The sequence below is a fragment of the Capra hircus genome (assembly GCF_001704415.2).
Source record: "Capra hircus breed San Clemente chromosome X unlocalized genomic scaffold, ASM170441v1, whole genome shotgun sequence".
NCBI classification, from domain to species: domain Eukaryota; kingdom Metazoa; phylum Chordata; class Mammalia; order Artiodactyla; family Bovidae; genus Capra; species Capra hircus.
In genome coordinates this window covers 2,999,616-3,023,148 of record NW_017189516.1, presented here as the reverse complement: position 1 = coordinate 3,023,148, position 23,533 = coordinate 2,999,616, and the positions used below count along the sequence as shown (strand labels likewise).

General features: G+C 38.8%; 1 protein-coding gene and 1 pseudogene across 1 annotated transcript in view; one reads left to right on the top strand and one right to left on the bottom strand.

Annotated features, from left to right (window-relative positions):
* The window catches only part of ATRX (ATRX, chromatin remodeler), a 235,207-nt gene that overhangs the window by 56,675 nt on the left and 154,999 nt on the right, over positions 1-23,533 (top strand). The window contains exon 3 of the mRNA XM_018043618.1: positions 18,711-18,823. Coding sequence (XP_017899107.1) covers positions 18,711-18,823 — 113 coding nt within the window. The remainder of the gene's footprint in view (positions 1-18,710; positions 18,824-23,533) is intronic.
* On the bottom strand, positions 2,770-4,565 carry LOC102170127 (annotated as a pseudogene).

Sequence of the window (23,533 nt, the reverse complement as noted above, 5' to 3'; positions counted from 1 at the left end):
TATACAGAAAAGTTATTCAGTTATACATACTTATTTATATACACTTAGCATATATGTGTATACATATATATTGTTTAAAGATTCTTTTGTATTATAATTTATTAGAATATACTGAATATAATTCCATGTTAATGTCAGTGTTTAGTCGCTCAATTGTGTCTGACTCTTTGTGACCCCATGGACTGTAGCTCGCCAGGCTCCTCTGTCCATGGGATTCTCCAAGCAAGAATATTGGAGTGGGTTGCCATTTTCTTCTCCAGGGGATCTTCCCAAACCAAAGACACAACTTCTGTGTCTCCTGCATTACAGGCAGATTCTTTACCACTGAGCCATTGAGAATGCCCATAATTCCGTGTGCTATACAGTAAATCCTTGTTTGTTTTATGTATAGTGATATGTATCTTGTTATCCCACACTTCTAATTTATTCTTTCCCCTTACCCTTTGGTAACCATAAGTTTATTTTCTAGGTCTGTGAGTTTGTTTCTATTTTGTACTTAGATTCATTTGTATTATTTTTTAGATTTCCCATAAAAGTAGAACAGTTAGTCCCCTACATACAAATGAGTTCCATTCAGAGAGTGTACTTGTAAGTCCAATTTGTTGGTAAATCCAACAGTTAGCCTAGGTATCCAACTAACACAATCGACTCTATACTGCTATACTGTAATAGGTTTGGAATAGATTCACATCTTTGAAAGTTCACAACTTGAAGGTTCATATGTAGGGGATGTGCTGTATTAAATAATATTTCTTTCTGTTTCTCACTTAACTTCAATCGGCATGATAATCTCTAGGTCTGTCTATGTTGCTGCAAATGGCATTATTTCATTCTTTTTTGTGGCTGAGTAATATTCCATTGTGTATATATACCGTATCTTCTGTATGTGTTCATCTGTTGATGGATAGTTAGATTGCTTCCATATCTTGGCTGTTGTAAATAGTCTTGCTATGAACATTGTGGTTCATATATGTTTCCAAATTATTGGGTTTTTGTGTTTTCTGGATATATGCCCAGGAGTGGGATTGCTGGATTGTATGGTAATTCTAGTTTTTATTTTTGAAGGAACCTCCATACTGTTTTTTATAATGGCTGCACTAGTTTACATTCTCACCATCAGTATAGGTGAGACTCACACCCTCTCCAGCATTTTTACTTGTGGATTTTTTGGTGAGGGCCATTTTGATTGGTGTGAGGTGATACCTCATTGCGGTTTTGATTTGCATTTCTCTAGTAATCAGTGATGTAGAGCATCTTTTCATGTGCCTGTTGTCCATTTATTTTTTCAAGAATTGTCTTTTGGTCTTCTCATTTTTTCGATTGGGTATTTTTTTTTCTATATTGAATTGTAATCCTATGTCAGTGACATCATGTGCAGATATTTCCTACCATTTCTTTTCCTTTTGTTTATGGCTTCCTTTGCTGTGTAAAAGCTTTTCAGTTTGATTAGGTCCCATTTGTTTATTTTTTTTTCCGGAAGAGTCTTTTATTGAAACTGGGTGATATCGATAAGGGGACAGTACAAAAAAAATTTTGGTCCATGAAAAAAACATAATAATTCAGTTAATAAAAACAGTTATCTTCAACAGGGACACTAGGAGTGCTGAGCTTCCTTTTCATGGTTCCAGCCCCAGGGGCAGAGGTTGTACAGTGTCACTCTGGGGAGAACCTTTCAGGGAGTGGGGGGATAATGACTGGAAGGAGAAGATGGGTAGAAAGTCCTGTTGTTGTCAGCATGGAACAGTCAGGGATACAGGGCTGGGGGATGTGCTCGCAGGAGTCTGAGGAAGGGGTGGGGAAGCAGGGGCTTTGTCAGTTCTGCAGGTTTACAGCCCATGCTGAATAGAATTCCCCATCTGTGCCCAGGTGTCTCCCACCCTGCTGTGTTGAGTCTCTGAGCCTGGGATATGCTAACTTGGGGGTGACACAACCTGGAAGAATCTGAGACTCTCCTGGAAAGATACGAAACCATCTCAGTTCCAAGGGGCCAAGATTGCAGAGTAAGGTCCTGCTGCTAGCTGAGGGGTCTGAAGCTTTGAGGGTGCCGGCTGGGGAGTCACAATCCTGTGAGGCAGGGAGAAAGATGAGTCACAAACCCAAGTCAGAGCTCTCTCTATTCCTAGGCACTTTCACTCCTCAGTGCCCTAGAAGTCACCAGTGGGTGTCAGCTGGGCAGACAAGGGACAGAAAGACTGGGATGGTCCAGGGCTTTTACCTATTTGATTGCAGGGCTGTTTCTCCATGAAAGGATGGGGGAGGCAGGGTGGAGTGAATGAATGAGTCACACCTCCACGCAGGAAGGAACATCCTCTGCTGGCAATGACAGCACCCTAGGTTAGGTTTCCAGGGCTCTGACAGGGAAAGGCAAGATTCCCCCACCTGAATGCCCTTGGTTAGGACAGACAGGAGGAAATCCTTAACAGCAGCTACAGGGAGTGTGCTGGGAGGGAGCAATACTACAGGAACAAACTCCGATACTGATGTGGGCCCCCCTCTGAGGAAGTGGAGAAGCACTGAGACAGCAGGCCCATCTGGAGGGCTGTAGACTGACCTGGGGCCAGGGTTCCTTTAGTGCTAGAGGGCATCAAGTGAAGGGAGAGTTTGCTCAAAACCTGTGGAGGGAAGGAAGGAAATTGGATTCTGTTATCAGGAGATCCAATATCAGCTAGCTTATAGAGTGCCCCCAGGCCTGAGTTGTGGAGAAGGGGCTACAGCTCCTTACTCCTGGGTCTCTGAAGGGCAGGATCAGTGTAGTTGGTCCCCTTGAGGACCACTTGGCCTTAGGCCCAGTCCATTCACTGCACTAATTATCAAACTATGGGTTTTCTCTCTAATACTATCTATGCAGACCAGGGGAAGGGAGCAGACATGGGAAATTTGTGGGGCAAAGGGAAGCTGGGGACAGGAAGGAATGGGGTGGGAGAAGAGGATAACTGCTGTCATGTGATATCCTCTTCATTCTGGTGTTGTCCTGGAACTGACAGCATCCCCTGGAAGGCCCCCGGCAAGAGTATGAGGCACACAGCACAGGGCCCAAATAAAGAAATTGGTGCAGCCAAATCAGGGCTTTGTGGGTGAAGCCCTATGAATTTCAGATTCCCAGGGCTTGCTCTAATTTTTGTCATCTCTGCTGCACCTTGGAGTAGAAATATTGGCACACAGCCTCCTAGGTCCAAGGCTGGAAGTAGAACTCTGCTCAGCATTCCTCCTCTGGGTTGCCCACCACATCAGTCATGGTCTTGAGGTCCTGGTACTGGGACTGAAGCCAGTCATTGATGAAACCTTGAGGGTCTCTGGCAAAGCTCAGCAAGAACTTTTGCTGGGTCTTCAGCAGATTGATCATTTCTGTTGTCTCATGGATCTTGTTGTCTAGAGTAGCAGTCTCCTGCTGGCTAGCATTAGACAGCAGAAAAGAATTCATCTGGTCTTCAAGGTGTCATCCACTTTCACATCAGTGTCATAACAAGCTGTCTTTTTCTGATCATTTGGGTCAACACTGATGACATGATTAATGATGATGGGCTCAGGTGTCATAAGCAAGGCATGGAGCTGTTGGGGGACCTCTGAAAACTTCATAGGTTGAGAATCAAAGATCTGCTGGAGGCACTTGTCAGAGATGACAAACTCCCGCTCATGTCAGTCCTGAAGCTTATGTGTCTTAATATATTGCCACAGTGCTTGAATGATCACTGGACGGGTCTGGGTGTGGATACCAAGCCAGACAAGGGTCTAACTTAAACTGAGGAGGCTGGTAATTCAGTATCAGCAGGACAGTACACCGTACATTCACATCTCCTGGCTATTTCACCTGGAAGCCATCCGTCTCCTGGGTAGTGGTGGTCCTGTGCCATTCTACCATATGGTTGTCTGGTCCATACAAGTCTTTGTCTAGTTCGATTACCAAGGACTTAAAAGAAGAGAACTTCCTCTTTTGTTTGGTGGCATCATATTTGGACAAGGCTGAATCCTCGAGGAGCTGTCCTTCTACCTGAAGCTCCCAGAAAGCCACTGTCCCTTCCCCATCCTTGGCATCTGACTTAGCCAGATTGAAAGTGTTAGAAATGAAAATTCACAGCTTTTGTTTTTGCTTGATGGGACGTTTCAAGGCTTCCTGGATATCTAGCCATTTGCTCACAATAGTCTGGTCTAGTTTCCTTTCAAAAGCCAAGAGATCTATATAGGCTTAGGATTCTGGTACCATTTCATGAATCCTTTGAGATAGAATTCTGTCAGCCATCGTTTTTTTCCAGTGTGATTCCGATTTTGGACTGCCTGCTGCTGGACCTGCTAGATCTGCTGAGGCGCAGGTCTCTTGCGGGACTGGTCCATCCCTGCCTGAGCCAGGCCAGGTCAGACTGAAGGGTTCCCCCATAGCCAGGGGGTCCCAAGGAGGGTCCCCGAGGTGTCATTTGGCTGCCTGGTAGCATACCTGGTCTCAGACAGGCTGCTTTGGGCACCCAGGAGCGGTACAGCCCTTGACTCTGGTGGTGGGACCATATGCACCAGACTCCCCAGTGCCCTGCCTAGGCCCAGGGCAGCCACCATGCCCACCCCTCCCTGAGGCTCCTACGCCCCACTGGGAGCCACAGATTGGAAACCCTCCCAGGCTGCCGTCTTCCCCAGAGCTGCTGCTGAAGCTGCACAAAGAGCTGAACTGGAACTCCTATTTTTATTTCTATTGCTTTGGGAGACTGACTTAAGAAAACGCTGATACAATTTATATCAGAGAATGTTTGCCTATGCTTTTTTTAGGAATTTTATGGTGTCATGACTATGTTTAGGTCTTTAAACCATTTTGTGTTTATTTTTCTATGTGGTATGAGGGAGTGTTCTAACTTCACTGATTTACCACTGATGAGGTTGTCTAGCTTTCCCATTGCCACTTGTTGAAGAGACTGGCATTTCTCCATTGTTTACTTGCTTTCTTTGTTGAAGATTATTTAACTGTAGATGTTTGAGTTTATTGTTGGGCTCTCTATTTTGTTCTGTTCTTCTATATGTCTGTTTTTGTGCCAGTGGCATGCTGTTTTATTACTGTAACTTTATACTATTGTCTGAAGTCTGGGAGGGTTATGCCTCCTGCTTTGTTCTTTTCCCTCAGGATTGCTTTGGCAGTTCTGGATCTTTTGTGGTTCTGTGTTAATCATGATTATTTGTTCTAGTTCTTTGAAAAATGTTATAGGTAGTTTGATAGGGATTGTATTAAGTCTGTAGATTGCTTTGGATAGTATGACCATTTTACCAATATTCTTCCAATCCAAGAGCATGGGATATCTTTCCATTTCTCTGAATCATCTTCAGCTTTCTTTTTCACTGTTTTATAGTTTTCAATGTATAGCTATTTTACCTCATTGGTTAGGTTTATTCCTAGGTATTTATGTTTTTGGATTCTATTATACTATTTATTTAAATTATTTTTATATTTATTTATTTATTTGGCTACACCATGTGGTTTGCAGGAACTTAGTTTTTAGAACAGGTATTGGACCCCTGTCCCAGCAGTAAAAGCACCAAATCCTAACCACTGGAACTCCAGGGAACTCCTTGGATGCTATTTTAAAGGGGATTCTTTTTACTTTCTCTTTATGAGATTTCATTGTTAGTATAAAGATATGCAACATATTCTGTATATTAATCTTATATTCTTTTACCTTGCTAAATTCATTTATTAGTTAATAGTTTTTGTGTGGAGTCCTTAGGAATTTCTGTATAGTATGTCATATGCATATAGTCACAGTTTTATCTTTCCTTTCCAATTTGAATGTTTTATTTCATTTTCTTTTTTGATTGCTGTGCCTTTGCTCAGTTTTGAATTTGGTTGTTTGGTTTCTTCCTAGTTGAATTGTAAGATTTTCTTTATGTTTCCTGACTATCAGTACCGTTTCTGATATATAATTTTAAAATATTTTCCCCATTTTGTGGGTTGTCTTTTTATTCTCTTGATAATAGCATTTGATGCACAAAATGTTTACATGTTGGTGAAATCCAGTTTATTTTTTGTTGTTGTTGCCTGTGCTTTTGGTATCATATTCAAGAAAGCATAGCCAAATCCGATATCATGAAGATTCCCCTTCTATTTTCTATAGAGTTTAATGGATGGTTTTAGCTACTCTTTTTAGGTCTTTGATGAATTTTGAGTTAATTTTTGTTGTATGTGGTGTAAGACAAGGGTCCAATTCAATTTTTTTGCATGTGGATGTCCAGTTTTTCCACATTGTCCTTTTCCTGTTGTATATTGTTGATACCCTTCTTGAAAATCAGCTGACACATATATGCAAGGCTTTATTTCTAGGTTCTATACTCCATTGTTCTATATGTTCTTCTGCCAGTACTACAATGTTTTAATTATTTTAGCTCTGCATTTAGATTTTTTAAGTTTACTTGATTTACTGTATTGTTATATATATATATATATATATAATATACATCAAAGTGATTCAGTTATGCATATATATTTTCCACATTATTTTCCAGTATAGGTTATTGCATGATATTAAGTGTAGTTCCCTTTGTTATATGGTAAATTCTGTTGGTTTAGTAGTTAGTTTTGAAATTAGGAATTGTGAGTTCTTTAATTTTGTACTTTTTCATAATTGTTTTGGCTATTCAAAATTCCTCAATAATTTTAGAATTGATTTTTCTGTTTCTGCAAAAATATCTTGTGATTTTGATAGGAGTTGAAAAGAATCTGTAGACCACTTTGAGTAGTATTGCCATCTTAAAAATATTTGTGTTTTTAACTTTTTCCAGCTGTGAAAAGATTGCTGTTTTGCAGCTTACCAGAAGTCTTTCACCTCCTTGGTTAAATTTATTCCTAAATATTTAATTCTTTCTGATGCTATTGTAAATGTAATTGTTTTGCCAGTTTCCATTTTGGATTGTTGGTTGTTAGTATAGAGAAATACAGCTGATTTTTGTGTGTGAATTTTGTATCCACCAGCTTCAGTTTGTTTATTAACTGTGTTAAGAGTTTTTGTTACAAATTCTATTAAGATTTCCTACATGTAAGTTGTCATCTATGGACAGAGATAAGTTTACTCTTCCTTTCCAGTTTGGGTTATAATATGCTACTTTAAACAGTTGTTAAGTGAACATGAAACCATTTACCTCAGATTGGGACTTGACCCAATTTGGATAGGACTCAAACCCAGCCAAAACCCATGGTACTGGTTTCAGGGCCAGATAAAGCTCAGGTTCTTGATGTCTCATCACAGAAAGAATTCAGTGAGAGACAAAGTGATAGGTAAGAAGTAGATTTATTCAGATCCTGAGAGAAGCACACTCCATAGATAGAGTGTGGACCATTGCAGAGTGCTTGTGTGGCTGCAAAATGTGGCATGGTTAGTTTTTATAGGCTGGGTAATTTAATATGCTAATAAGTTGGAGGATTATTCCAACTATTTTTGGGAAGGGACGGAGATTTCCAGGATTTGGGGCACTGCCCACTCCTTGGTCTTTTAACAGTGCCTTGGAGCTGTCATGGTACCTCTGGGTGTGTCATGTCACTTACTGATTGAGGACCAAGGTCTAGTCTTTGTCTGCCATCTTGGTCCCACTTGATTCTAATCGACTTATGTTATGTCCTTCAGTTCAGTTCAGTCACTCAGTCATGTCTTACTCTTTGTGACCTCATAGACTGCAGGCTTCCCTGTCCATCACCAACTCCTGGAGCTTGCTCAAACTCATGTCCATCGAGTTGGTGATGCCATCCAACCATCTCATCCTCTGTCACCTCATTCTCCTCCTGCCTTCAATCTTTCCCAGCATCAGTGTCTTTTCAAATGAATCAGTTCTTTGCAATAGGTGGCCACTGTATTAGAGCTTCAGCTTCAGCATCAGTCCTTCCAATGAATATCCAGGACTGATTTCCTTTAGGATTGACTGGTTTGAGCTCCTTGCAATCCAAGGGACTCTCAAGAGTCTTCTCCAACACCACAGTTCAAAAGCATCAATTTTTTGGCACTCAGCTTTCCTTATAGTTCAGCTCTCACATCCGTACATGACTACTGGGTAAACCATAACTTAGACTAGATGGACATTTGTCAGCAAAGTAATGTCTCTGCTTTTTAATATGCTGTCTAGGTTGGTCACAGCTTTTCTTCCAAGGAGCAAGCATCTTTTAATTTCATGGCTGCAGTCACCATCTGCAATGATTTTGGAGCCCAAGAAAAAAAAGTCTCTCACTGTTTCCATTGTTTCCTCATTTATTTGCCATGAAGTGATGGGACCAGATGCCATGATCTTTGTTTTCTGAATATTGAGTTTTAAGCCACATTTTTCATTCTCTTTCACTTTCATCAAGAGGCTCTTTAGTTCTTCGCTTTCTGCTATAAGGGTGGTGTCACTTGCGTATCTGAGGTTATTGATATTTCTCCCGGCAATCTTGATTCCAGCTTGTGCTTCATCCAGCCTGGCATTTCTCATGATGTACTCTGCATATAAGTTAAATAAGCAGGGTGACAAAATACAGCTTTGACGTACTCCTTTCCCAATTCGGAACCAGTCTGTTGTTCCATGTCCAGTTGTAAATGTTGCTTCTTGGCCTGCATACAGATTTCTCATGAGTCAGATAAGGTGGTATGGTATTCCCATCTCTTTCAGAATTTTCTACAGTTTGTTGTGATCCACACAGTCAAAGGCTTTGGCGTAGTCAATAAAGCAGAAGTAGATGTTTTTCTGGAATTTTCTTGCCTTTTTGATGATCCAGCAGATGGTGGCAATTTGATCTCTGGTTCCTCTGACTTTTCTAAATCCAGCTTGAGCATCTGAAAGTTCATGGTTCACATACTGTTGAAACCTGGCTTAGAGAATTTTGAGTATTACTTTGCGTGTGAGATGAGTGCAGTTGTGCGGTTTCTGAACATTCTTTGGCATTGCCTTTCTTTGGGATTGGAATGAAAACTGACCTGTTCCAGTCCTCTGGCCACTGCTTAGTTTTCCAAATTTGCTGACATTTTGAGTGCAGCACTTTCACAGCATCATCTTTCAGGATCTGAAAGTAGCTCAACTGGAATTTCATCATCTCCACTAGCTTTGCCCGTAGTGATGCTTCCGAAGGCCCACTAGACTTCACATTCCAGGGTGTCTGGCACTAGGTGGGTGATCACTCCATTGTGATTGTCTAGGTTGTGAAGATCTTTTTTGTACGGTAGTTCTGTGTATTCTTGCCACCTCTTCTTAATATCTTGTGCTTCTGTTAAGTCCATACCATTTCTGTCCTTTATTGTGCCCGTTTTTGCATGAAATGTTCCCTTGGTATATGTAACTTTCTTGAAGAGATCTCGAGTTTTTCCCACTCTGTTGTTTTCCTCTATTTCTTTACATTGATCACTGAGGAAGGCTTTCTTATCTCTCCTTGCTATTCTTTAGAACTCTGCATTCAAATTGCTATATCCTTCCTTTTCTCCCTTGCCTTTAGATTCTCTTTTCTCAGCTATTTGTAAGGCCTCTTCAGACAACCATTTTGCCTTTCTTTTTCTTAGGAGTGGTCTTGATCACTGCCTCTTGTTCAATGTCATGAACCTTCGTCCATAGTTCTTCAGGTTCTCTGTCTGTCAGATCTAATCCCTTGAATCTATTTCTTACTTTCACTGTATATTCGTAAGGAATTTGATTTAGGTCATACCTGAATGGTGTAGTGGGCTGTCATTCTTTCAAAAGTTGTGCCCTGTACCTTTCCCTCTGGTTACAAGCAGATATTTAATTACCAATGATTTGTTTATAAAAAGACCAGTTTTGGTCACTATATTCATGATTCAGTTCAGTTCAGTTGCTCAGTCGTGTCCGACTCTTTGAGACCCCATGAACCTTGGCATACCAGGCCTCCCTGTCAATCACCAACTTCCGGAGTCCATCCAGACTCATGCCCATTGAGTCAATGATGCCATCCAACCATCTCATCCTCTGTTGCCCCTTCTCCTCCTGACCTCAGTCTTTCCCAGCATCAGGGTCTTTTCCACTGAGTCAGCCCTTCGCATCAGGTGGCCAAAGTATTGGAGTTTCAGCTTCAGCATCAGTCCTTCCAATGAACACCCAGGACTGATCTGCTTTAGGATGGACTGGTTGGACCTCCTTGCAGTCCAAGGGACTCTCAAGAGTCTTCTCTAACACCACAGTTCAAAAGCATCAATCCTTTGGTTCTCAGCTTTCTTTATAGTCCCACTCACATCCATACATGACCACTGGAAAAACCATAGCCTTGAGTAAATGGACCTTTGTTGTCAAAGTAATGTGTCTGCTCTTTATTTTATTTTTTATTTTTTGCTTTTTAATATGATGTATAGGTTGGTCATAATTTCATGGCTGCAGTCACCATCTGCAGTGATTTTGGAGCCCAGAAAAATAAAGTCAGCCACTGTTTCCACTGTTTCCCCATCTGTTTGCCATGAAGTGATGGAACCAGATGCCATGATCTTAGTTTTCTTAATATTGAGCTTTAAGCCAACTTTTTCGCTTTCCTTTTTCACTTTCATCAAGAGGCTCTTTAGTTCTTCACTTTCTGTCATAAGGGTGTTGTCATCTGCATATTGGAGGTTATTGATATTTCCAAATTTCAGACATACTGTGTGATCCATTGCTGTGTTTTAAAAATAGCTGCTTATCTGTTGGAGCAAGTAGGTGAATGGGTGAAAATTAAAAATAAGGGTTTTGGTTTTTATTTTGTGTTGTCTTTTGGCCATACCATGAGGCTTGTTAGTTCCCTAACAAGGTATTGAACCCAAGCCCATGGCATTGTGAGCACAGAGTTCCAATGACTGGACCACAGGGAATTCCCAATATATAGTGTTAGATGTTTCCATTTTGAAATACTAGGTAACACATACACAGAATCTTTCTTTCAATTACATGTAAATCTGTAAATATCTCAAAATGAAAAGTTTAATTTAAAAAAGGCTAGCTCTTTTACACATATGCTTATCCAATTAATAATGCAAAATGGTGAAGCACTAGTAATTTTTAGAACTCCAGAGTTCCTCATGGAAAAAAAGTTGTAAAACATTCAAGGTAAAGAACATGGCCCATAGTTCAAAACACTGATATTAGAACTTAAAACTTGGTCTGAGATTCAGTCAGGTATGATATGGTTATCTTACATTAGCACTTTAGATTTTTATTTTGGTTTACTTGAAGATAAATAGATTAGATCTTACTGGTTATTTACATCAAGCCCATGTTGTTAACTGTGAATCTGTAAGTATAAAGGGTGATCACATTGCTCTAAAATAGACTTTTAATTGCTCTTTTTTTAAGGTTTATTTATTTTTGGTTGTGATAAGTCTTTGTTGCTTTACTCAGGCCTTTTCTAGTTGCAGTGAGTGTGGGCTACTCTTAGTTCTAGTACATGGGCTTCTCATTGTGGTGGCTTCTCTTTTTGTGGAGCACAGGGTCTAGGGTGTGCAGGCTTCAGTAGTTGCAGCTCTTGGGCTCAGTAGTTATGGCTTGCAGGCTCTAGAGTGCAGGCTCAGTGGTTGTGATGCACAGGCTTAGCTGTTCTGCAGCATGTGGAATCTTCCCAGACCATAGATCAAACTTGTGTCCCCTGCATTGGCAGGCAAATTCTTATACATTGTTCCACCAAGAAAGTCCTTTACTCTTAAAGGATCATTTTAAGGATTTTTATCTAGTACCTTGAATAATATAATGTTTAGTACTGGGTAAGTTTCCCATTTTGGCGGAGGAGTAATAGAATGACAACCACATCTGGATTTAATAAAAATAACTTAAAATAGTTCACAGTTATAAAACTGATAAGTTAATGCTCAATAAAGGACAGAAATGGTATGGACCTAACAGAAGCAGAAGATATTAAGAAGAGGTGACAAGAATACATGGAAGAACTGTACAAAAAAGATCTTCATGACCCAGATAATCATGATGATGTGATCACTAATCTAGAGCCAGACATCTTGGAAAGTGAAGTCAAGTGGGCCTTAGAAAACATCAATATGAACAAAGCTAGTGGAGGTGATGGAATTCCAGTTGAGCTGTTTCAAATCCTGAAAGATGATGCTGTGAAAGTGCTGCACTCAATATGCCAGCAAATTTGGAAAACTCAGCAGTGGCCGCAGGACTGGAAAAGGTCAGTTTTCATTCCAATCCCAAAGAAAGGCTATGCCAAAGAATGCTCAAACTACTGCACAATTGCACTCATCTCACATGCTAGTAAAGTAATGCTCAAAATTCTCTAAGCCAGGCTTCAGCAATACGTGAACCGTGAACTCCCTGATGTTCCAGCTGGTTTTAGAAAAGGCAGAGGAACCAGAGATCAAATTGCCAACATCTGCTGGATCGTGGAAAAATCAAGAGAGTTCCAGCAAAACATCTATTTCTGCTTTATTGACTATGCCACGCCTTTGACTGTGTGGATCACAATAAACTGTGGAAAGTTCTGAAAGAGATGGGAATACCAGACCACCTAACCTGCCTCTTGAGAAATCTGTATGCACGTCAGGAAGCAACAGTTAGAACTGGACATGGAACAACAGACTGGTTCCAAATAGGAAAAGCAGTACGTCAAGGCTGTATATTGTCACCCTGCTTATTTAACTTCTATGCAGAGTACATCATGAGAAACGCTGGACTGGAAGAAACATAAGCTGGAATCAAGATTGCCGGGAGAAATATCAATAACCTCAGATATGCAGATGACACCACCCTTACGGCAGAAAGTGAAGAGGAAATAAAAGCCTCTTGATGAAAGTGAAAGAGGAGAGTGAAAAAGTTGGCTTAAAGCTCAACATTCAGAAAAGAAAGATCATGGCATACGGTACCATCACTTAATGGGAAATAGATGGGGAAACAGTGTCAGACTTTATTTTTTTGGGCTCCAAAATCACTGTAGATGGTGATTGCAGCCATGAAATTAAAAGACGCTTACTCCTTGGAAGAAAAGTTATGACCAACCTAGATAGTATATTCAAAAGTAGAGACATTACTTTGCCGACTAAGGTCCGTCTAGTCAAGGCTATGGTTTTTCCAGTAGTCCTGTATGGATGTGAGATTTGGACTGTGAAGAATGCTGAGTGCCGAAGAATTGATGCCTTTGAACTGTGGTGTTGGAGAAGACTCTTGAGAGTCCCTTGGACAGCAAGGAGATCCAACCAATCCATTCTGAAGGAGATCAGCCCTGGGATTTCTTTGGAAGGACTGATGCTGAGGCTGAAACTCCTATACTTTGGCCACCTCATGCGAAGAGGGGACTCATTGGAAAAGACTCTGATGCTGGGAGGGATTGGGGGCAGGAGGAGAAGGGGACAACTGAGGATGAGATGGCTGGATGGAATCACGGACTCGATGGACATGAGTCTGAGTGAACTCCAGGAGATGGTGATGGATAGGGAGGCCTGGCGTGCTGTGATTCATGGGGTCGCAAAGAGTCGGACATGACTGAGCGACTAAACTGAACTGAAGTCAATGCATGCAGTTTTGCCTTAGGAAAAGATCTTTCAATTTACGTAAGTGTTGATGTCGTGTTAGTTTCTACTATACAGCAAAGTGAATCAGTTATACATATACATATGGCCCCTCATTTTTGTATTTTCTTCCCATTTAGGCCAACACAGAGCACTGAGTTTAGTTCCTGTGCTATACAGTAGGTTTTCATCAGTTACCTATTTTATACATAGTATTGATAGTGTATGTATGTCAGTCCCAATCTCTCAATTCATCCCACCACCCTCTTCCCCCTTGGTATCCATTTTGTTCTGTAAGTCTGTGTCTCTGTTTCTACTTTGTAAATAAGATTGTCTATACCATTTTTTTTCAGATTACACGTATATGTGTTAATATGGTGTTTATCTTTTTGACTTCACTCTTTAATGCTGTCTCTTAAATAGATTTCTGAAAAATTTAGAAGATATTCAAGAAAATAAATCTTAAGGAATACTATGGAATTTGTCAAAAACTAATGTTAGTGCACCTGAAAGTTTTTCATACTTTACTCTAAATGACGTTTGACTAATTCCAAAATTCACATCTGCCCTTATAGAGAACATTTTTCAAATGGATGGGCAAAATTTTTAAGTATCAATATTTTCTCACTATTGGACTTCTGGCTGGTCTTGTAATTCAGGCTCTTCTGTCAATGGGATTCTCCAGGCAATAATACTGGAATGGGTTGCCCTTTCTTTCTCCAGGGGATCTTCCCGAACCAGTAATTGAACCCACATCTCTTATGGCTTCTGCATTGACAGGCAGGTTCTTTACTCACCGAGCCATCAGGAAAACCCTATTTTATAATATGACACAGATATGTTTATAGCTAAGAATGCCATCCTTCACAAAACAAAAAAGTTCTCCTGATTGTGTCCTCGTTTTAATTTTTACATATAATCATATTGTTAATGAGTTGCATTGATTTATCCATAGTCTTGACATTGTTCAGCTACAGCATGAATTCATGTGATAGCCGGTTTTGTGGTTGGACTGCTGTGAGTTCTAGGAATGAACAGGATAATCATCATTATGCTGTATCATTTCTACATCATTTGCTATACTTCTTTCATTTCTAAAGTACAACTTTTTCAGTGTTTGCTAATCTGTAGATGGAACAAGATGTAGAATGACATTGTGTCTTCTTGTCTTGTCTTCTGGTTCCATTCTCTAGTTGAAGATTTAAGGACACTGAGTGACTTGATAATATTTTTGGACATCTGACTTATTTCCAAAGAAAGGTTATGGCAAAAATAGAAGCCATACCCTCTTGATATCTATATTCTAGAGTCAAGTTTGTTTAAAGATTTTTTAAAACAGCCCTCTCCACCAACAACCAAATCTCACACAAGATCTCTAGTTGCCTGTTACAAGAACTGTAACTGCCTATTACAGTTCATTTCTTTTTCATTCCTTAAATATCTTGGATCTTCCCAAGCAAACATAGAAGACTGGTACAGAGGGGCCACTGGCCTTGGAGTCCAGCACCCTGCTTGAATCTGGGAGGTGTCTGGCTTATGAAGGCCTCAGAGATATTACTTGATTTCTAGTGGCTTTTTCTTAAAGTCTTTTATTTATTTCTTTTTGGCTCTGCTGGGTCTTTGTTGCTGAGCTTTTTCTAGTTGTGGAGAGTAGGGACTACTGTTTGTTGTGGTTGGCAGGCTTCTGGTTGCAGTGATTTCTTCTGTTGCAGAGCACAGGCTCTAGGCGCAGGACTTCAGTGGCTGTGGTACGTGGACTCAGTAGTTGAGGCTCGCAGACTCCAGAGCTCAGGCTCAGTAGGTGTGGTGCATGGGCTTAGTTACCCCGTGGCACATGGCATCTTCTTGGACTAGGGGTCAAACCTGTGTCCCCTGCATTGCAAGGCAGATTCTTAACCAGTGAACCACCAGAGAAGCTCCACCTTAGTGTTTTAATGTACATTCTTTTGATGATTAGTGAGATTGGAGTGCTTTTCTCCCATTTTTTTTAACAGTTATATTCCATTGAAAAATTTTTTTGTCTTTTATTCATTTATATACTCATCATGTCGCTCAGTTGTGTCTGACTCGTGCGACCCCATGAGATTGGAGTACTTTTTCTCCCAGTTCTTTTTTTACATAGTTATATTCCATTAAAAATTTGTCTTTTGTTTATTTATATACTAGGAATTTATTATTATTATTTTTGGTCACACTGTATGGCATATGAAATCTTAGTTCCCTAACCAGGGATTGAATTCATGCCCTCTGCAATGGAGGCCTGGAGTCCTAACCATTGGACCATCAGGGATTCCCAGTTTTATTTAATATAATAAAAATCTTTTTATTTTCAGATGATTTTGCCGACTAAATTTTATTTATGGATTTTTTTGGGGAGGTGTGTGCACAAGTTCTATGTCTTACGTTTTATTACATACATTCTTAAATTCCATCCTCTACTTTTTATTTTCTATTGAGGTAAAATTCACATAAAACAGACTTTACCATTTAAAATCATTTTAGTATATAATTCAGTTAATTTTTTTTTACTAACTTCACAATATTGTACAACTATTACCACTTTCTAAAATTAGAATATTTTCATTGTCCCCAAAGATAACCCATACCTCCCAATTTCCCCCTTCCTCCATCCCCTAGGTACCCACTAATCTACTTTCTCCCTCTGTAGATTTGCCTACTTAGAAATTTTACATATATAAATAGAATCATCCAATATGTAGGAATTTGTGTCTACCTTTTTTTATCATAAAGTTTCCAAGGTTCATCCATGTTTAGTATGGATGAATATTTCATTCCCTTTTATTGGGGTATAATACCCTGTTGTTTATTTATCAGTTGATGGATATTTGGATACTTTTTGCTTTTGGCATTTATAAATATTGCTGCTATGAACTTTGTACAGTTTTTTGATCATGGGCATATGTTTTCATTCTCTTGGGTATATGTCTAGGAGTGGAATTGCTGACCACTAAAATGTTTTTCATACTGACTGTCCCATTTTACATTTCCATCATCAATGTATATAGGTTCCAATTTCTTTACATCCTTGCCAACCCTTTAGTTTTAAAATACAATGATCATATTCATCATAATGTGTATAAAATAATATCTCATTGTGGTTTTGATTTCTATTTTGTTCTAATGACTAATAATCTTGAGCATTTTTTCATGTGCTTCCTGGCCATTGTATTCTTTGCAGAATTATATATCTGAGTTCTTTTTTTAATTGAAGTATAGTTGATTTACAGTGTTGTATTAATTTCTGCTCTACAACAAAGTGGTTCAGTTATATATACATTCTTTAAAAAATATTCTTTTCCATTGTGATTTATCATAGAATATTGAATATAGTTCTCTTTCCTATGCAGTAGGACCTCGTTGTTTATCCATTCTGTATATAAAAGCTTAAATCTGCTACCTCCAATTTCCCACTCTAGCCCCCCTCCTACTCCCCCGCCCCATTTAGCAAACAACAGTCTGCTCTCTAGAGCTGATTCTGTTTCTGTTTAATAGGTTCATTTGTGTCATATTTTAGATTAAACATATGGATGATATGTGGTATTTGTCTTTCTCTTTCTGAGTTACTTCCCTAGTATGATAATCTCTCATTGGATCCATGTTGCTGCAAATGGCATTTTTTCATTCTTTTTATAGCTGAGTGATATTTCAGTCTATGTGTGTGTACCATATCTTCTTTTTAAAATTTTTATTTATTTTTAATTGAAGGATAATTGCTTTACAATATTGTGTTGGTTTCCACCATACATCAACATGAATCAGTCATAGGTATACGTATGCCTCTCTCTTGAGCTTCCCTCCCACCTCCTACCCCATCCCAGCCCTCTAAGTTGTTTCAGAGTACAAGTTTGAGCTCCCTGAGTCATAGCTCAAATTGCCAGTGGCTATCTATTTTACATATGGTGATGTGTATAGATATACCACATCTTTATTCATCTGTCAGTGACCATTTAAGTTGTTTCCATGTTTTGGCTATTGTGAATAGGGTTGTTATGAACATTGTGGTGCATGTATCTTTTTGAATGCCCAGGTGTGGGACTGCTAGATCAAATGGTAATTCTGTTTTGTTTGAGGAGGAACCTCCACAGTGGCTGCACCAACTTACATTCCCACCGACAGTATAGGAGGGGTCCTTTTTCTCTACACTCTCTTTAGCATTTGTTATTTGTAGACTTTTTAATGATGACCTTTCTGACTGGTATGGTATTTCATTGTAGTTTTGGTTTGATTTCTCTAGTAATTAGAAATGTTGAACATCTTTTTTTTGTGCCTATTGTCCATCTATATGCCTTCTTTGGAATACTGTCTATTTAGGTCTTCTGCCCATTTTTTGATTGGGTTTTTTGTTATTGAGTTGTATATCTGAGTTCTTTAAAACTCATTTTACAGTTGGGTTTGTCTTTTTATTGTTTAATTGTAAGAAGTCTTTATATTATTAAAAGGATATATATTATATAAAAGGATATTAATGCCTTTTCAGATACATGATTTGAAAATAGTTGTCCCCAGTTAAATGGGTTGTCTCTTCACTTTCTTGATGGTATCTTTTGATACACAGAGGGTTTGAATTTTTTGCATTTTAAACTTTTATTCTTTTGTAACCCTGTTGGATTGCAGATGCACTTATTATATAACTTAGTAGGATATACTGTAATAATACACTTATATAAATATTTCCATGGGAATCTGTGAGCTCTAAATCCCATTCTGTGTTTTATTCATCCTTGTGTTTGTCATTTATAAAATTTCTCTCTTCTAAGCAGAAAATAAGAGTAATAAACAAAAAGCTACTGAAGGCTTCCAGAGAGTAAGTGCTCAGGAAATATATTTGAAAAATGAATGAATTATTATTGTAAATGATGTAAAGCAGAATCTCATACTATTAATATTTTCCTTGAATTATACTTTTTTATTTTAAAAATATTTTATTCATGTATAGAGTTTTAAATTTCTGTCATACAGCTCAGTGATTCAGTTATATATATATTATATATATGCATATATATAATATATATATAGACACACATATTCTTTTTCACATTATTTTCCATAATGGTTTATCACAGTCCTTAAATTATACTTTGTAGATAAGGGTACATGTAGAGTTTGTTATTCATGTTTTCATATCCTCAGTGAAATAACGAAAATATATTTTAAGTTTTATTTTATTTGTTTCAGACCACTTACAGTGTAGATAGATTTTCAGTTTACTAAACTATGTATTTAATTCAATATATGACCTGGTAAATAAGGATATTCTTAAAACTTTTATTTTAACAGCGAAAGCAAGTTGAATACATTGGTGCAGAAGCTTCATGACTTTCTGGCACACTCATCAGAGGAATCTGAAGAAACAAGTTCTCCTCCAAGACTTGTGATGAACCAAAGCACAGGTAAATTGGAAAAAAGAATTGCAATATCTTCTAGTCTTATTTATCTTTTATTTTTGAAGAGCTGAAGTTATTAAAGTTTTTAATAGCCCCTGTTCTAGGAGTTTGATAATATCTGATATTATAGATTTTGATTCAGATAAGTAAAAAATGTAACGTTTTATGGTTTTAGGTGCTTAGAGAAGCATACACTGAAGATTTTATTTGTAATGGAAATGTTTTATAGAAGTGGGTGATGAATGTTAACTTTAAAATAGATAGGAGTGGGAGCAGTACAGAAATATGTTATTCTAAAAGTTATTCATGTATTATGAGTTATGTTTTTATGTTGTTTGATAATTCTTTAGCATAGATTTGGTCTATACATTTTTAAATACAAAACAACATCTCCTTTCTACCTCCCTTTTTCCTTTTTAAGAGTATATTATATCATGTGATGATTACCATCATTTGTTTTCAAGTTTTTAAGGGTAGGCACATATAGAAGAGGTGGACATGCACACAGATGTGCACGTGTGCACACACACAAACACACACAGGCCTATTTGCACACAGACACAATATGTACAAGAAGTATGAAGAGTGGTAGATCACAGTGAAAAGTTCAACCGTATGTATAATTAGAGTCCCAGAAGGAAAGAAGAGAGAGAATGGTTCAGAATCTGAGTTTGAGGTGATACTCGCTGAGCATTTCCTAAAAGTGAAGAAGGACATCGTGTAGATTCATGAAACACTGTGAACCTCAAACAGGATAAATGGAAAGAAAACTACAACTAAAAAAATCATAATAAACTCCTAAAGAACAAAAACCAAGAGAAAAATCTTAGGAGCAGCTGGAGGAAAACAGTCATTGCTTTTTTAATGTTGAATGTTTTTGAACAATAACACTGATAGCTCATTTGACAACAGTAATGTTAGAAGCTGGATGATAAATAAATGATTTACTTAAAGGGCCAAGTGAAAATAATTGCTAGCACAGTCTGCTCAGTGAAAACATCTTTCACAAGTGAAGGTGGATAAAACTTTGGAGTTTTCCTGACAGTCCATTGGTTAAGACTCTGCCCTTCCACTGCAGGGGACATGGGTTTGATGCCTGATCAGGGAACTAAGATTCAGCATGCCATGAGGCATGGCCAAAAAAAAAAAAAGAAAGAATGATGTCAGCATATGTACACTAGGGGAAATACCAAAGGGTTTTCTTAAATCAGAAGGAAAATAATTTGAAATGGCAGCATCAAAATACAGGAAGTTATGAATAACAATGGGATCAATAAATAGGTAGAAAAATGAAATATGTACTTTTATCTAATCCACAATCTCTAGTCTTAATTCATAAATTGCCCAACAGTGTTTTCATAGGTAAGTCCTTTACCCTCCCAAGACCAGGATCCCGTTGAAGAGCCCACGCTGTATATGTTACTTGGTCTTTAGCATTTTCAAATCTCAAAACAAGCTGGAACCATGGCATTTTTCAAATGTATAGATATATTATTTTGGTGATTATCCCTCAGTGTATATTTGTCTGATCAGTTATAAAATTAGATTGAGGTTTTGAATTTTTGGCAGGATTGCTGTGTAAGTGGTGTATGTTGTTGTCCATACATCATAACACAAAGCATATGATGAAGTTTCCTCCTTTATTGGTGATGTTAACTTAGGTTATTTGGTTATGGCTGTTTTTCTAGATTAAACCACTGTAAAGTTATGATTTATTCTTTTGTACCTACCTAAAAAGTAATTTGTTGAAGATTACTTTGAAACTGCTTAGGTATTCTTTTCATCATCAAAAATTAGCTTTTTGTAAAATTGCAAATTATCACAAACTTGGCAGCTTAAGACAACCCAAATTTATTATCTCACGGTTCTGTGGATCTGGAGTCCAGGTGGGCTTTGCTGAGGTCTGCTCAGGGAATCACAAGGGCTAAGTCAAAGTGATAGTAAGACTGTGTTCCTACATTCTATAGAATCTGGAAGAATCCATTTTCATGTTCATTCAGGTTGTTGACAGAATTCAGTTCATTGTGGTTTTAGGTCTGAGGCCCTCATTTCATGCTAACTATTGGCCAGGATCCTCCCAGCTCCTTAATTTCCTCTCGCATGGCCCCTTCCAGCTTCAAAGCCAGCAGTAGCACACTGTGTCATTCTCAGGCTTTGAGTTTCTCTGACTTAGCCTTTTGCTTGCTTCTTTTGCATCTTCTGCCATGAACTAAGGAGAAGGCAATGGCACCCCACTCCAGTACTCTTGCCTGGAAAATCCTATGAATGGAGGAGCCTGGTAGGCTGCAGTCCATGGGGTTGCTAAGAGTTGGACACGACTGAGAAACTTCACTTTCACCTTTCACTTCATGCACTGGAGAAGGAAATGGCAACCTACTTCAGTGTTCTTGCCTGGAGAATCCCAGGGACGGAAGAGCATGGTGGGCTGCCGTCTCTGGGGTCGCACAGAGTCAGACATGACTGAAGTGACTTAGCACTAGCAGTAGCCATGAACTAGAGACATTTTTCTATTTTAAGGGACCCATGTGATTAGATTAGGTCCCTTCCTTCTCACCTCTCCCAAATGAGCTCCCATTTTTTAAAGTCACCTGTGCCATTTCATGTAGCAAACAATGGGAGTGTTATTTCCTCACATTCACAGGTTTTGGTGATTCAGTTCAGTTCAGTCGCTCAGTTATGTCTGACTCTTTGCGACCCCATGAATCGCAGCACGCCAGGCCTCCCTGTCCAGCACCAACTTCCGGAGTTCACCCAAAGTCCTGTCCATCGAGTCGATGATGCCATCCAGCCATCTTATCCTCTGTCGACCCCTTCTCCTTTTGCCCCCAATCCCTCCCAGCATCAGGGTCTTTTCCAATGAGTCAACTCTTTGCATGAGGTGGCCAAAGTACTGGAGTTTCAGCTTTAGCATCATTCCTTCCAAAGAAATCCCAGGGCTGATCTCCTTCAGAATGGACTGGTTGGATCTCCTTGCAGTCCAAGGGAGTGAAGAGTCTTCTCCAACGCCACAGTTTAAAAGCATCAATTCTTCGGCACTCAGCTTTGTTCACAGTCCAACTCTCACATCCATACATGACCACTGGAAAAACCATAGCCTTGACTAGACGGACCTTTGTTGGCAAAGTAATGTCTCTGCTTTTGAATATGCTATCTATGTTGGTCATAACTCTTCTTCCAAGGAGTAAGCGTCTTTTAATTTCATGGCTGCAGTCACCATCTGCAGTGATTTTGGAGCACCCCAAAATAAAGTCTGACACTGTTTCCACTGTTTCCCCATCTATTCCCCATGAATTGATGGAACCAGATGCCATGATCTTCATCTTCTGAATGTTGAGCTTTAAGTCAACTTTTTCACTCTCCTCTTTCACTTTCATCAAGAGGCTCTTTAGTATTTCTTCACTTTCTGCCATAAGGGTGGTGTCATCTGCATATCTGAGGTTATTGATATTTCTCCCGGAAATCTTGATTCCTGCTTGTGCTTCTTCCAGTCCAGCGTTTCTCATGATGTACTCTCCATATAAATTAAATAAGCAGGGTGACAATATACAGCCTTGACATACTCCTTTTCCTATTTGGAACCAGTCTGTTGTTCCATGTCCAGTTCTAACTGTTGCTTCCTGACCTGTATACAGATTTCTCAAGAGGGAAGTCAGGTGGTCTGGTATTCCCATCTCTTTCAGAATTTTCCACAGTTTATTGTGATCCACACAGTCAAAGGCTTTGGCATAGTCAATAAAGCAGAAATAGATGTTTTTCTCTCTTGCTTTTTCTATGATCCAGCGGATGTTGGCAATTTGATCTCTGGTTTCTCTGCCTTTTCTAAAACCAATTTGAACATCAGGAATTTCACGGTTCATGTATTGTTGAAGCCTGGCTTGGAGAATTTTGAGCATTACTTTCTGCTGATTAGGGGGCATGAAATCTTGGGGGCCATTCCTAGAAATTCTGCCTGTCACCACATCCATTTATGATTCTTGGCTCAATGGTATGTTACTATGATGGTTCAAAATGGTGATGTCCTATCATTACTTCTGTCTTTTCTGTAAGGGAGATGTTTACATTTCTATGCTATTTATTTGTTTATGTTAGTGTATGCTAGCATTTTTTTCTTTTTCCATGAACATTTTCTTACTGTCATTATTTTAATGTTCAAATTATACCAATATTGGCTAGTGGGAACCCCTTTTGTATGGCTCTTATAGACATTTCCATAAGTCTTCATCAACCTTGAGCACTTTTCTTACTTTCTGCCCTCACAAGATGTTCATTGTTTACTTTGCACTATCTGTTCCCCAGCCCTGGAATCAGTTATTTCTCCAAGAAGTTCTGATTCCTTTTAGTGGGGTATACTATTTAGAAAGCAATATCTGGGTGTATGATGTGCTCATTGCTGTTAGGGTGTCTTCGCTTCCAGGCTCTTTAGCAGGGAAAGCCAATATATGTGATGCATTTTCATGTGTTGGTATTGATACTTTTAGTTTTACTTTGGACTGTAGACATCATTCTGATCTTCCTCTTTTCATATTTTAACTTCTTACTGCAACAGAGAGAAAGGTGGTTCCCATTATCCTCAGTTTATGTACTCAGTTACTTAGTCTTCATTGTGTCCACAGTTTCAACTTTGCATGCTAAATTATCACAATAAAGAAACCTAACTAGTGGTAAATACTTATTTAAAGTTCTGTCTTTAGACTGAAATTATATTGTTACAGTTCT